The sequence below is a fragment of the Rutidosis leptorrhynchoides genome, chromosome 1, assembly GCF_046630445.1.
Source record: "Rutidosis leptorrhynchoides isolate AG116_Rl617_1_P2 chromosome 1, CSIRO_AGI_Rlap_v1, whole genome shotgun sequence".
Taxonomy (NCBI): Eukaryota; Viridiplantae; Streptophyta; class Magnoliopsida; order Asterales; family Asteraceae; genus Rutidosis; species Rutidosis leptorrhynchoides.
Genome location: NC_092333.1, coordinates 642,520,190 through 642,533,969, shown reverse-complemented (window position 1 = coordinate 642,533,969; position 13,780 = coordinate 642,520,190). Strand labels below are relative to the sequence as shown.

General features: G+C 37.3%; 1 protein-coding gene across 1 annotated transcript in view; it reads right to left on the bottom strand.

The window, feature by feature from the left end:
• Positions 1–905: 905 nt before the first annotated feature.
• Positions 906–13,780, bottom strand: part of LOC139849472 (uncharacterized) — a 53,032-nt gene continuing 40,157 nt past the window's right edge. Inside the window, exons 2-3 of the mRNA XM_071839131.1 lie at positions 1,508–2,147; positions 906–1,444 (exon numbers count right to left, since the gene is read on the bottom strand). Coding sequence (XP_071695232.1) covers positions 906–1,444; positions 1,508–2,147 — 1,179 coding nt within the window. The remainder of the gene's footprint in view (positions 1,445–1,507; positions 2,148–13,780) is intronic.

The window sequence follows — 13,780 nt, the reverse complement described above, 5'->3', positions numbered from 1 at the left end:
GAATTCTATCAAGAGACAATGGCTGCAGCAATTGACTATCAAATGTCTTTGAAAAAGGGAAAATCTTTTCATGGAAAATCACATCCCTTGAAACAAAAGTTGACTCAGTCAACAAATTGTATAAGTTGTATCCTTTCTGATTTGCAGGATAACCCAAAAACACACATGGTACCCCCCCTTTCACTAAATTTATCAACCTCCTTTGAAGGATTACTAGCCATGGCAAGACACCCAAATACTCTTAAGTGATCATATGTAGGAGGTTTATTGAAGAGCACTTCATAAGGTGTTTTGTTGTTTAACACAGAAGATGGTATTCTATTGATCAAATAGACAGCTGTCATAACACAATCTCCCCAAAATCTCAAAGGAAGATTAGATTGAAATCTAATAGCTCTAGCTATATCTAAAATGTGTCTATGTTTTCTTTCAACTCTACCATTCTGTTGTGGTCTATCAGGACAAGAAGTTCGATGAATAATACCTTGTGTAGCCAGATAAGTTCCAAGTTTACCTCTAATGAACTCCAATGCATTATCAGACCTAACAATTTTCACTTGTTTCTGAAATTGAGTGTTAACAAACTTTAAGAAAGCCTTAAACATCTCATAGCAGTCACTTTTATTCACTAGCAAGTATATCCAGGTTGCCCTACTACAATCATCAACAATTGTAAGAAAATATCTATATTTTCCTTGAGTTACAACTTTATAGGGACCCCAAATATCCATGTGAACCAGTTGAAATATGCCATCACAATGTGAATCACTCAACTTGTAAGGAAACTTTGTAAATTTAGCCATAGGACAAGAGATACACACAACTTCATTTTGTTTTATCAATGTATTTGACACAGAAGGAATACATTGTAGCTTTGTATTTGACACATGCCCTAGTCTATGATGTCATAAACTGTAGGTCATTACAAGTTTACTATTATTAGCACTATAACCTCCTTTTATTGAAAACAAACATGATCTTTTCACAGAATCGGAAATCAATGCCACCAGTCTCTCATTCACTTGATGAAGAGGCACATTAACCAAGTGGTAGAGATCTTCCTTTCTTTCACCCAGCCCTATCACCTTCCTGGTGATTAAGTCCTGAATCAGACAAAACTGTGAATAGAATATGACCACACAAGACTTATCCTTTGTCAACTTTGGCACAGACAAGAGACTAAATTTAAAAGAAGGTACAACCAGTACATCTTTTATTTCCATTTCATTTCCTAGTTTGAATTTACCAATATGAGTTATCACATAAGTATTACCATTTGGAAGCCTTATGTGAGGTTTCAATAATAGCAATTTTGACTTAATTAACTCATTATAACTAGGAGTCATATGATTAGTGGCACCTGTGTCTAAGATCCAATTTATAACATTAGAAGACTTAGACAGTATACCTGCAGCAAAATGATGATCCAGTTCATCATCAGAACCTGTTACATTCCCATGCACTTCATTTTATGTCATTTATGGAAGACATTTTAGCAACTGCTCACATTGTTCTGAGATGAAAATCACATTGTTGCCTTTAACACTAGCAGCAGTTTTCTTAGCTTGACTTAGTCCTCCATGCTTAGCTTTGTGACTAGTTTGTTTAGCAGCAAGTCTACTTTTGTAATGCCAAGGAGGATATCCAATTTTCTCCCAACACTTGTCTGGTGAGTGCCACTTAAAACCACAGAATTCACATTTGTCTTTAGTGCTCGTCCTACTGTACAAAGCTGTAGAATCAACAGAGGAGAACATTTCTCTTTGTGACTCTTCTTGTTGAATCATAGAACAAGCAATTTCAACACTAGGTAATGGATTCATCATCAACAATTGACTTCTAAGAGAACTGAAATGCTCATCCAAACCATTAAGAAACTGGAACAAGTGTTGTTCTTCCTTTTGACGATTAACTACATTCAAGAAATTGACAATTTTAGGTGTAGTACCTGTAACCCTAGGCAGATCACTCATAGAGTCAATTTCTTCCCAAATGCATTTCATCTTTGTATAAAACTCACTAACAGCTACTCCTTGTTGTTCACAGGAGTAAATTTCCTTGTGTAACTTGTATTTTCTAGATCCATTGCTTAGTGCAAACCTCTTTTCTAACTGTTTCCAAATTTCAGATGCAGTTCTGATAATGCTCTAAATGAACATATATTTCATAGCAATATCCTTCCAATATGTAAAGCTTTTAGTTGCAATTGTTCTATTTTTATGTAATAATCGTTTAAATAAATAAGTGCGAAGACGAAAGACAAAAATGACGATTTGAAGACGCAAATGACCAAAAAGTTCAAATGTACAAGTTACAATCCAAGTGGTTCAATTTATTGATAAGAAACGTCTAAAAATGACAAGAGTACAAGTCGCGAAACACAAAGTACAAGATATCTACGCGTATGAAAGGACGTTCGAAAATCCGGAACTGTGACATAAACCGAGCATCAACGCGCGAGTCAACGGTCCTAAAATTATGAGTCAACTATGCACAAGAATATAATATAATATATATATATATATATATAATTAATATAAATTATATATATATATTATATATATATAATAATATGTCGACAAGCAAGAAAACAAAAAATATGTGAGCTGGATCTGACGGCCATGCGATCACATGAGAAATAGGCATAAAATCCATGCGAGTGCATGAGCCCATGAGAGTGCATGAGATTTGCACTAAAACCCCATGCACTCGCATGGGCATCAGAATCAGAAAATATGCCTATAAATACCAGGCTTCTGCTCGACGAAAAAACTACCCCATCCATTCTCAATTCTCTCTGTTAATATATATATATATATATATATATATATATATATATATATATATATATATATATATATATATATATAGTTTAGTTTTATATTAGTTAGTTTGGGTATTGTAAAGGTTATTTTACGGGTTTTAAAGTCGGAACTCTGTCTCTGTAACATTACGCGATTAATAATCACTGTAAGCTAAATTCTTCCTTTTTAAATATGTATCGTTCTTAAATTATTATTATGCTTATTTGAGCCGAAGTAATCGTGATGTTGGGCTAAATATTAAGACGGAGTTATTGGGCTTTGGACCATAATTGGGGTTTGAACAAAAGACCGACACTTGTGGAAATTGGACTATGGGCTATTAATGGGCTTTATATTTAATTAGCTAAATGATATCTTGTTAATTTAATATAAAGGTTACAATTTGACGTATCTATGTATAACCACATACGCTTGACTGGGTACGGTGGGCGGGATATTTATAAAGACTAATAATTGTTCATTTGACTGGACACGGGGATGGATTAATAGCCAATGGACTCATTAAAACAGGGGTGTATTACATTCAAGGATAATTGGTGTAATTGTTAACAAAGTATTAAAACCTTGGATTACAAGCAGTCGATAACCTGGTGTAATCATTAACAAAGTATTAAGACCTTGTTACAGTTTAAGTCCCCAATTAGTTGGAATATTTGACTTCGGGTATAAGGTTAATTTGACGAAGACCCTCGCACTTTATAATTATGACTGATGGACTATTATGGACAAAACCAGATGGACATATCAAATAATCCAGGACAAAGAACAATTAACCCAGGGTAATAAATCAAAATCAAAAAGTGAAACATCATGAGTACGGAAGTTTAAATAAGCATAATATATTTTATTTCATATTTCCTTGTGTAAAAACCCAACCCGATATACAAACGATCACACAGAAATATCAATTAAAAAAAAATTTCTTGTAGAGCATAGTGGAGCGGTGCGCCATTTTGGCCTGGAGCGGCGCTCCATTTCGGCCTGTCCCAAAAATCTAACTTAGCGAAAATGTTCGACCACTTCCCGACGTATTTAGACAAAACGCTTTTCACAACATATTCATATATGAAAAACTAACACGGTCCATTCATAAAATAAGTTTTATGAGGCGGGGCCCACATTGACCCAATTTACCCTTTAAGTATAAAATACAAGTTTCGACCCCACAATTTTAAACACAAAATAAGAGCCGAGCATGGTGATTGGGGATACGCTACCCAATCCTAATTAATCTAAAAGCAAGCCTTCTAAAGCAACTACGCGAGCCACTAGTTCCCACGCTTACCCGAGCCACCTCATCCAAGCAAATCTATAAAAATGTAAACAACGAGAGGGTAAGCTAAAGCTTAGTGAGTGAGAATATACTACATACATATATATGTATAAAATGGACACGCCATACAAATAGTCAAATAACGCATACCGGAGCTTCCAAGCATAAAGGCAAGCTAATCTAAGCATACCGTACGATCACTAAGCAACAAGCTAATAATACCATCAATAAGATAAGTTCACCAACGCCGATGTGAACAACGCCAATAAACTACACCCGGAGGGTTAGCTACATCACGACAATACAACATTATAAGTATATATATATATATATATATATATATATATATATATATATATATATATATATATATATATATATATATATATATATATATATATATATATAACTCGAACAATATAATATGCTCTCGCTTACAACACAATAACCATGGTTAACCAATCGTACAAGGGAATGGCGCTCGCGAAAATGCCATCGGTGTTCATAACATCCGTTAGTGTACTTAACACCTCGTATCACTAAACCCTAGGGTGGCACCTTAACACCTCGGTACTTCACCCCGAGTGGCATCTTAACACCTCGTTGCTTCACTCTTTATTTTATGGAGTGGCGCCTTAACACCTCGACACTTCACTCCTAGGTGGCACCTTAAAACCTCGGTACTTCACCCTGAGTGGCATCTTAACACCTCGATGCTTCACCCGTCAATTACTTAGAGTGGCATCTTAACACCTCGATGCTTCACTCCGAGTGGCGTCTTAACACCTCAACACTTCACTCGTCACGTGAAACGTGGTGTCTTAACTCTTCGACACTTCACATCTCACGCTACAACAAATAGATACGTTATATACCTACGCGTATAATTATTCCACTCACAATATTAACCCTTCATCATTGGGGTTATATAAGTCCACATCACAATATTAACCCTTCGCCATTGGGGTTATATAATCCACATCACACGCCCATGTGATAACGTACACACAAAGTGTGCACCTCGCCAAGGTGGTCAACCAAAACGCACAACCGTGCCAATTGGATCTATACACAAGTCCAATAATTCCACCTATACGAGAAGTGAGCTCTATAAACGAGAACCCCTTCACCCGACCCGCACTCATCCTACACATACATATGCATATAGGATATTAACACTCACCTTGTCGCCTTGAAGAATGCCACCGAATTATCCGCAATCGCTGATGGAATGTACCTATTCCATTTATCATATAACAAGTAACACAATTAGGGTGGATATACCAATCAACCCAAATTGACAACTAGTGCAATTTCGACCCAAATGCACTTTCAAGCACAAACCGCGCCAAAACTAACCAATAATCACTAACACAAGTGAGAATGGTCCTAATATGCCAATCAAACCCAACATAGGTTTTAAACACCTATCTTGCCCAAAATGACACTTAAACCCTAATTTGACCCATAAGAAGTCAATATCACGCCATTAGCAAGTTTTGACACCAAAATATATTTAACTAGGTTCTATGCTTCAACTTAATACATTTTAAGTTTATAAACCTTATTACCTCGACAATTGAGTCATAATCATCAACAAACCCTAATTTTGACTCTAGTCAAAATTAGTCAACCACAAGAACCCTAATGGTCTCCAAAACATCAATAATCACTAATACTAGTGATTATACACCATTTACAAGTCTTGAACATGGTTAAATCATTAACCAACCCAAAACCCGCCAAATATCAAAATATCAAGTTTCCATAAACCCTCTTCATCAACTAAATGGGTTTTACAACTAACAATCTCAAACCCTAACATTGAATCTCAAATCAAACAATGAAATTCAGAGTTTGAACTTACTAATACCGCCAAAATGATGCTGTTGACGAGATGAACAACTTTAATACTTGAGGTTTGACCCGAAACACTCTTCTTCTTCTCTAATTGGAGCTCTCTCTCTAAATCTCTCCTCTCTCTCTAGGGTTTGAAGATGAGAGTGTTGATGAGTGAAAAGAGGTGAAATGTGATCCACAATGATCAATGGATCAGTTTTGATGACCCCAAACTGACCCCAACTGAAAAGACCAAAGTAACCCTCATTTAAACCTTTTAAAAATGCTGAAAATTGCATCAGACGCGATCGGAGCGCCGCTCCATAAGGTGGAGCACCGCTCCAACCTTCAGGTCAGTTTTCAGTAACTTGTTTTGGCCATAACTTTTTGACCGTAGCTCCGTTTTCGATGAATCAAATATCGTTGAAAACGTAATAAGATTTTCTTTCCAATGGTAAGGCTTTGAAACATCAACACAAACTTTATTTGGGGTTGAAAAGATACGTACACACCTTGTCACTTCAGACAACGTCCAGTTTCCTTCGACGTTCGAGCAAGCAACACGTACGTGCTTCGTACACCTCATACACGCATCGTACACCATAAATACATTATGTACAATAAATATTTGGGTCTTACAACTCTCCCCCACTTAAACTCGATCACGTCCTCGTGATCTTTTCCACTTAACCAATCCGGACCTACTCAACGGTCCTCAATCATAAGTCCCAATCCGAACTTTCCAAGACAATTCTTCCCAATGAATCACCTTTAACAACTAAAATCGTCACCCGCGATTTATCAAAACCACAATCCGAGCACTAACCTGCTCAACTCCCCATATCGGGAAAAAACTCAACCAATCTTGTACCGAGATATCAATTCCTTAGCGTACCTTTACCAAGGACAACGCTAAAAGTGACTAAGTCTCAACCTAAAGTCAACAATCCGAACGTTGAAGATCGAACCACATGAATCCTTACGGATTACACTTACCACTAAACATCCTTTGTAGTGCGCAATACAACCAATACGCCACTATCCTAACATCATAAGCAACGGCTAAAATCAAAAGCGCCCAAAATGACTATGGCAACGCTAATCCTAAGGTGTACAAAATCGACTATGGTCACACCCGTAACAACATGTGAGCGAAACACGGCTATCGCATCACTAATCACACAACATGGTCCTCACGATCCCACCATCGGTGTATAAAACAACTGATAGATCACACCGCATGGTCCTTACGACCCCACGTGTATAAAACAACCGATAGATCACTCAACACCAGATGAAGTCAGCGGACTCCGTCAACGGTCATGCTTCACCGATATATCACTACTCCCATGATGAAGTCAGCGGACCCTGAACAGTCATGCTTCACCAATCACATACGCACTTTTAGCCTCGAACAACGAGTAGTGCAACATCGCGCTCTGCTACACTATAGTGAACCCTTACAGATATCACTAACCATCCTCACAATCGAGCAAGAACCACCTATATCAAACATAGGTACAAAACAATAATTCTCTAAAAGAGAATCTGACAAACACATCCCTTAACCGAGGGATTTCACCTTGCTCGCCAAACACGTTTATTATCTCTCAACGAGATTTACCACATTACCACCTCGGTGATAATTTCCAAATCCAACATCATAAGTACAATTTAACCAAAATTGTACTCTACCACAAATCGACCAAAACTCGGTCCCGACACGAACTCCGGATCTATCCAACGCATCATCCGAAATCTCACACTAAAACTTCCTCGTGCGGGAGTGTAACTCCCCCACTTGGACTACGTTCCATAACCGCATTTTGTACAACCGTACATTGCTACCAAAGGTAGGCTTTACCAACAATTTGGGTTCACACGACCCATCACTACATCTTGCTCCAATCTTGAGCACAAGAAGGATTTCAACCAATCCTTAAACACTTCGAACGAAAAGTGTACCACAAATTACATAACTCTACTCTCGTAATCATCCAATTGCTATAGCTTGTCAAACTTCACCCAGTCACTCATGTAACTAAGGGTTTCACTTCGGTACCCTAAGTACAATGTAACTGCAACATAATCGGAGTCGAACACCACACTAGTAGGTATAAAAGAGGCACCTAATGTCGCGTCATGTAGACTCCTTTACCAACATACATCGAGATCAAACACTCGATCTCAAAGGTTTCATCCACCCAACCTCACGGTTCATCAACTTCAACACGAGAGCGAACACGCTCTAACATCCGAACACCAAAGCCCACACACATGGCTTGGTAGAAACATTTTCCAATACTAAGGAATGATTAGTTGCACCAAGTCTTACGCCCTTCGCCCATAAATTAAAACATCACCATAGGGTACTTCCATTAGGAAGGTCACCCATATCAATAACATGCACAACACCATGCATTTAACCAACTCAAACTCAACGGCACATAATAAATAATCAAAGGACATATTTATTAAAACGAAACGTACCTTAACGTCTCCTTGTCGCACCCGTCCCCGCTAATTCAGGACATTCCAACTTACGATATCCTTCCTCTTGGCAAACGAAGCACACCATGCCATCACCCTTTGGCACCGAACATTCCCAAGACTTGTGACCCCTCACGCCACAATTGTAACACCTAGACACACTAGAATCCAATATACCCGTTCGTGTACCACCCGTGCTCACGCTCGGACCCTTAGTCCTCTTACTTGGAGCACTATAAGAAACAACCCTTCTCTCACTTGAAGGTTCACCAACCTTCGATCACGAATACGACTCGAAACCTCTAGCCGTGGCGAATAACTCCGCAAACGATTTCACTCGAACTCTGCTAATCTTACTCTTCAAGTCATCATTCAAGGTTCGATAGAAATCTTGCATCAACAAATGATCATTCCCCAAATACTCCGGGCAAAAACGAGCCTTTGCCATAAAGGTCGTCTTGAGAGTATTCAAGTCCATAGAACCTTGTTGCAAATTTTGCAACTCATTACGCATTTTCGACAAATCGGCTGAAGTTCGGAACTCCTCGAAGAATCCCTTCTTAAACTCGTCCCACGATAACGCCATAAACGGTTCACCACCGACAAGATCAATCTTACCATTCAACCAATCCTTTGCCCTACCTCGCAACAAACTAGTAGCGAGTCTTGTCCTCTTCTCAGGAGGGCATTCAATAGTACGAAAACACCCTCGACATCCGAGATCTAAGTTGTGCTTATCAAAGGATTCGATTTTCTGTCGTACATCGGGGGTTTAGTCCTCATGAAGCTCTTAAGACAACGCTCCATTTCACCACTAGTTCGGGATTCGGAATACTTCCTATCCATTTCTTCTCGAAACGCACTCATTTGCTCCGCAACGGCGGCCGCAACTCCAGCGTTAAACTCCAAATCGTTCGTCTCGATCCCATTTCCCGTCGCCATTCTAAGGAATGCAAAAGCGATTAGATCATGAACGTATAAAGCACACACACCACACCGCCCCATCTTTCTAAACACTCGTCGTACATCACTTGTTAGACACGATTTGCACCCGTAATAAGGTTTGCAAGTCCTTATTATGCGCACACGCCGTATCGACTCGTTAGTACAACGACCGCCTCGCTCGATGATATAAACAAACACAAACAAAATTCTACGCGATATAAACACACGCGAGAATTATTATCACAACACAATAATATATTAATAATATCCGCATTACTAATATAAACGTTAGTCTACCTACAACAAGGCACTAACTATAACCCATTTCGACCCGTAATCCTACAAGTCCCGCAACAAATTTAGCACACACAAAAGTCTAAGTCTAGGCACCTATCACAAGTCACGTAAATCCCTTAGACCATGCTCTGATACCACTTGTAACAACCTAACCCGATATACAAATGATCACGCGGAAATATCAATTAAAAAAAAATTTCTTGTACAACATAGTGGCGCGGCGCGCCATTTTGGCCTGGAGCGGCGCTCCATTTCGGCCTGTCCCAAAAATCCAACTTAGCAAAAATGTTCGACCACTTCCCAACGTATTTAGACAAAACTCTTTTCACAACATATTCATATATGAAAAACTAACACGTTCCATTCATAAAATAAATTTTACGAGGCGGGGCCCACATTGACCCAATTTATCCTTTAAGTATAAAATACAAGTTTCGACCCCATAATTTTAAACACAAAATAAGAGCCGAGCATGACGATTGGGGATACGCTACCCAATCCTAATTAATGCAAAAGCAAGCCTTCTAAAGCAACTACGCGAGCCACTAGTTCCCACGCTTACCCGAGCCACCTCATCCAAGCAAATCTATAAAAATGTAAACAGTGAGAGGGTAAGCTAAAGCTTAGTGAGTGAGAATATACTACATACATATATATGTATAAAATGGACACGCCACACAAATAGTCAAATAACACATACCGGAGCATCCAAGCATATAGGCAAGCTAATCTAAGTATACCGTACGATCACTAAGTAACAAGCTAATAATACCATCAATAAGATAAGTTCACCAATGCCGATGTGAACAACGCCAATAAACTACACCCGGAGGGTTAGCTACATCACGACAATACAACATTATACGTATAATATATATATATATATATGAAACTCGAACAATATAATATGCTCACGCTTACAACACAATAACCATGGTTAACCAATCGTACAAGGGAATGGCGCTCGCGAAAATGCCATCGATGTTCATAACATCTGTTAGTGTACTTAACACCTCGTATCACTAAACCCTAGGGTGGCACCTTAACACCTCGGTAATTCACCCCGAGTGGCATATTAACACCTCGATGCTTCACTCTTTATTTTATGGAGTGGCGCCTTAACACCTCGACACTTCACTCCTAGGTGGCACCTTAACACCTCGGTACTTTACCCCGAGTGGCATCTTAACACCTCGATGCTTCACCCGTCAATTACTTAGAGTGGCATCTTAACACCTCGATGCTTCACTCCGAGTGGCGTCTTAACACCTCGACACTTCACTCGTCACGTGAAACGTGGTGTCTTAACTCTTCGACACTTCACATCTCACGCTACAACAAATAGATACGTTATATACCTACGCGTATAATTCTTCCACTCACAATATTAACCCTTCGTCATTGGGGTTATATAAGTCCACATCACAATATTAATCCTTCGCCATTAGGGTTATAAAATCCACATCACACTCCCATGTGATAACGTACACACAAAGTGTGTACCTCGCCAAGGTGGTCAACCAAAACGCACAACCGTGCCAATTGGATCTATACACAATTCCAATAATTCCACCTATACTAGAAGTGAGCTCTATAAACGAGAACCCCTTCACCCGACCCGCACCCATCCTACACATACATATGCATATAGGATATTAACACTCACCTTGTCGCCTTGAAGAATGCCACCGAATTATCCGCAATCGCCGATGGAATGTACCTATTCCATTTATCATATAACAAGTAACACAATTAGGGTGGATATACCAATCAACCCAAATTGACAACTAGTGCAATTTCGACCCAAATGCACTTCCAAGCACAAACCGCGCCAAAACTAACCAATAATCACTAACACAAGTGAGAATGGTCCTAATATGCCAATCAAACCCAACATAGGTTTTAAACACCTATCTTGCCCAAAATGACACTTAAACCCTAATTTGACCCATAATAAGTCAATATCACGCCATTAGCAAGTTTTGACACCAAAACATATTTAACTAGGTTCTATGCTTCAACTTAATCCATTTTAAGTTTATAAACCTTATTACCTCGACAATTGAGTCATAATCATCAACAAACCCTAATTTTGACTCTAGTCAAAATTAGTCAACCACAAGAACCCTAATGGTGTCCAAAACATCAATAATCACTAATACTAGTGATTATACACCATTTACAAGTCTTAAACATGGTTAAATCATTAACCAACCCAAAACCCGCCAAATATCAAAATAGCAAGTTTTCATAAACCTTCTTCATCAACTAAATGGGTTTTACAACTAACAATCTCAAACCCTAACATTGAATCTCAAATCAAACAATGAAATTCAGAGTTTAAACTTACTAATACCGCCAAGATGATGCCGTTGACGAGATGAACAACTTTAATACTTGAGGTTTGACCCGAAACACTCTTCTTCTTCTCTAATTGGAGCTCTCTCTCTCTAAATCTCTCCTCTCTCTCCAGGGTTTGAAGATGAGAGTGTTGATGAGTGAAAAGAGGTGAAATGTGATCCACAATGATCAATGGATCAGTTTTGATGACCCCAAACTGACCCCAAGTGAAAAGACCAAAGTACCCCTCATTTAAACCTTTTAAAAATGCTGAAAATTGCATCAGACGCGATCGGAGCGCCGCTCCATAAGGTGGAGCGCCGCTCCAACCTTCAGGTCAGTTTTCAGTAACTTGTTTTGGCCATAACTTTTTGACCGTAGCTCCGTTTTCGATGAATCAAATATCGTTGAAAACGTAATAAGATTTTATTTCCAATGGTAAGGCTTTGAAACATCAACACAAACTTTATTTGGGGTTGAAAAGATACGTACACACCTTGCCACTTCAGACAACGTCCAATTTCCTTCGACGTTCGAGCAAGCAACACATACGTGCTTTGTACACTTCATACACGCATCGTACACCATAAATACATTATGTACAATAAATATTTGGGTCTTACACCTTGTACTTTTATTTATTGTTATTTTAATTATTTTTATTTATTTTATCGTTAGTTAAATATCGTCAATTTACTTTACGCTTCGCTTAAAATATAATATCGACAAACCAGTCATTAAACGGTAAAACCCCCCTTTTTTAATAATAATAATTGTAATATATATATTTATAGTACAAATATAGTTATATAAAAATATAGTGTAAAATAAGTCGTCTCCCTGTGGAACGAACCGGACTTACTAAAAACTATACTACTTTACGATTATGTACACTGCCTATAATGTTGTAGCAAGGTTTAGGTATATCCATCTGTAAATAAACTATATAAAACTTATGTAATTTGTATCGCATTTCGTAATAAATAATAATAGTATTTCACGTACCACCGCTCGCACATCAAGTTTTTGGCGCCGTTGCCGGGGAATCGGCGAAACGCTATATTTTTAATTTATATTTAAAAAAATATAATTAATAAAAAAGAAAAAAATATATATAAAACATTAAAAAGAATATATATATATATATATATATATATATATATATATATATATATATATATATATAAGTGTATAAAAAGTTTATATATTTTTAAAAGCTAATTTTCCATTTTTACTATAAAATTAAAATATATATATATATATATATATATATTTTTATTTTTAGGTTTTTAAAATATAAGTTTTTTTTATTTTATATAAATATTTTATATAAATTAAAATCAGAAATAATAATAATAATAATAATAATAATAATTAAATAAAAATTGGGTCGAAACCTGTCGAAGTCCAACACAAAGCCTGGTATCCGTTTCCATGCGATCGCATGGACAGAGCATTGAAAACTCATGCGGTCGCATGAGCTGCTCTGACAGAACTGAAACCTCGGACATTAATTACGAAGTAGGGTTTATTATTATTATTATTTATTATTAATTAGGGTTTTAATTTAATAATAATTTGTATTAGTTTTAATAAAATTTTAATTAAGTTTTTATATTTATAGTTTAATACTTTTATAAAATATAATATAAAAATAATATTTTTTATAAAATTTGTATTTTTATCATTTTAGTTATAATTTGTATTTTTATCGATTATTTTGTATATTTATCGTTTGTAATTAGTTTTAAATTTAGTTTTGCCGCAGTTA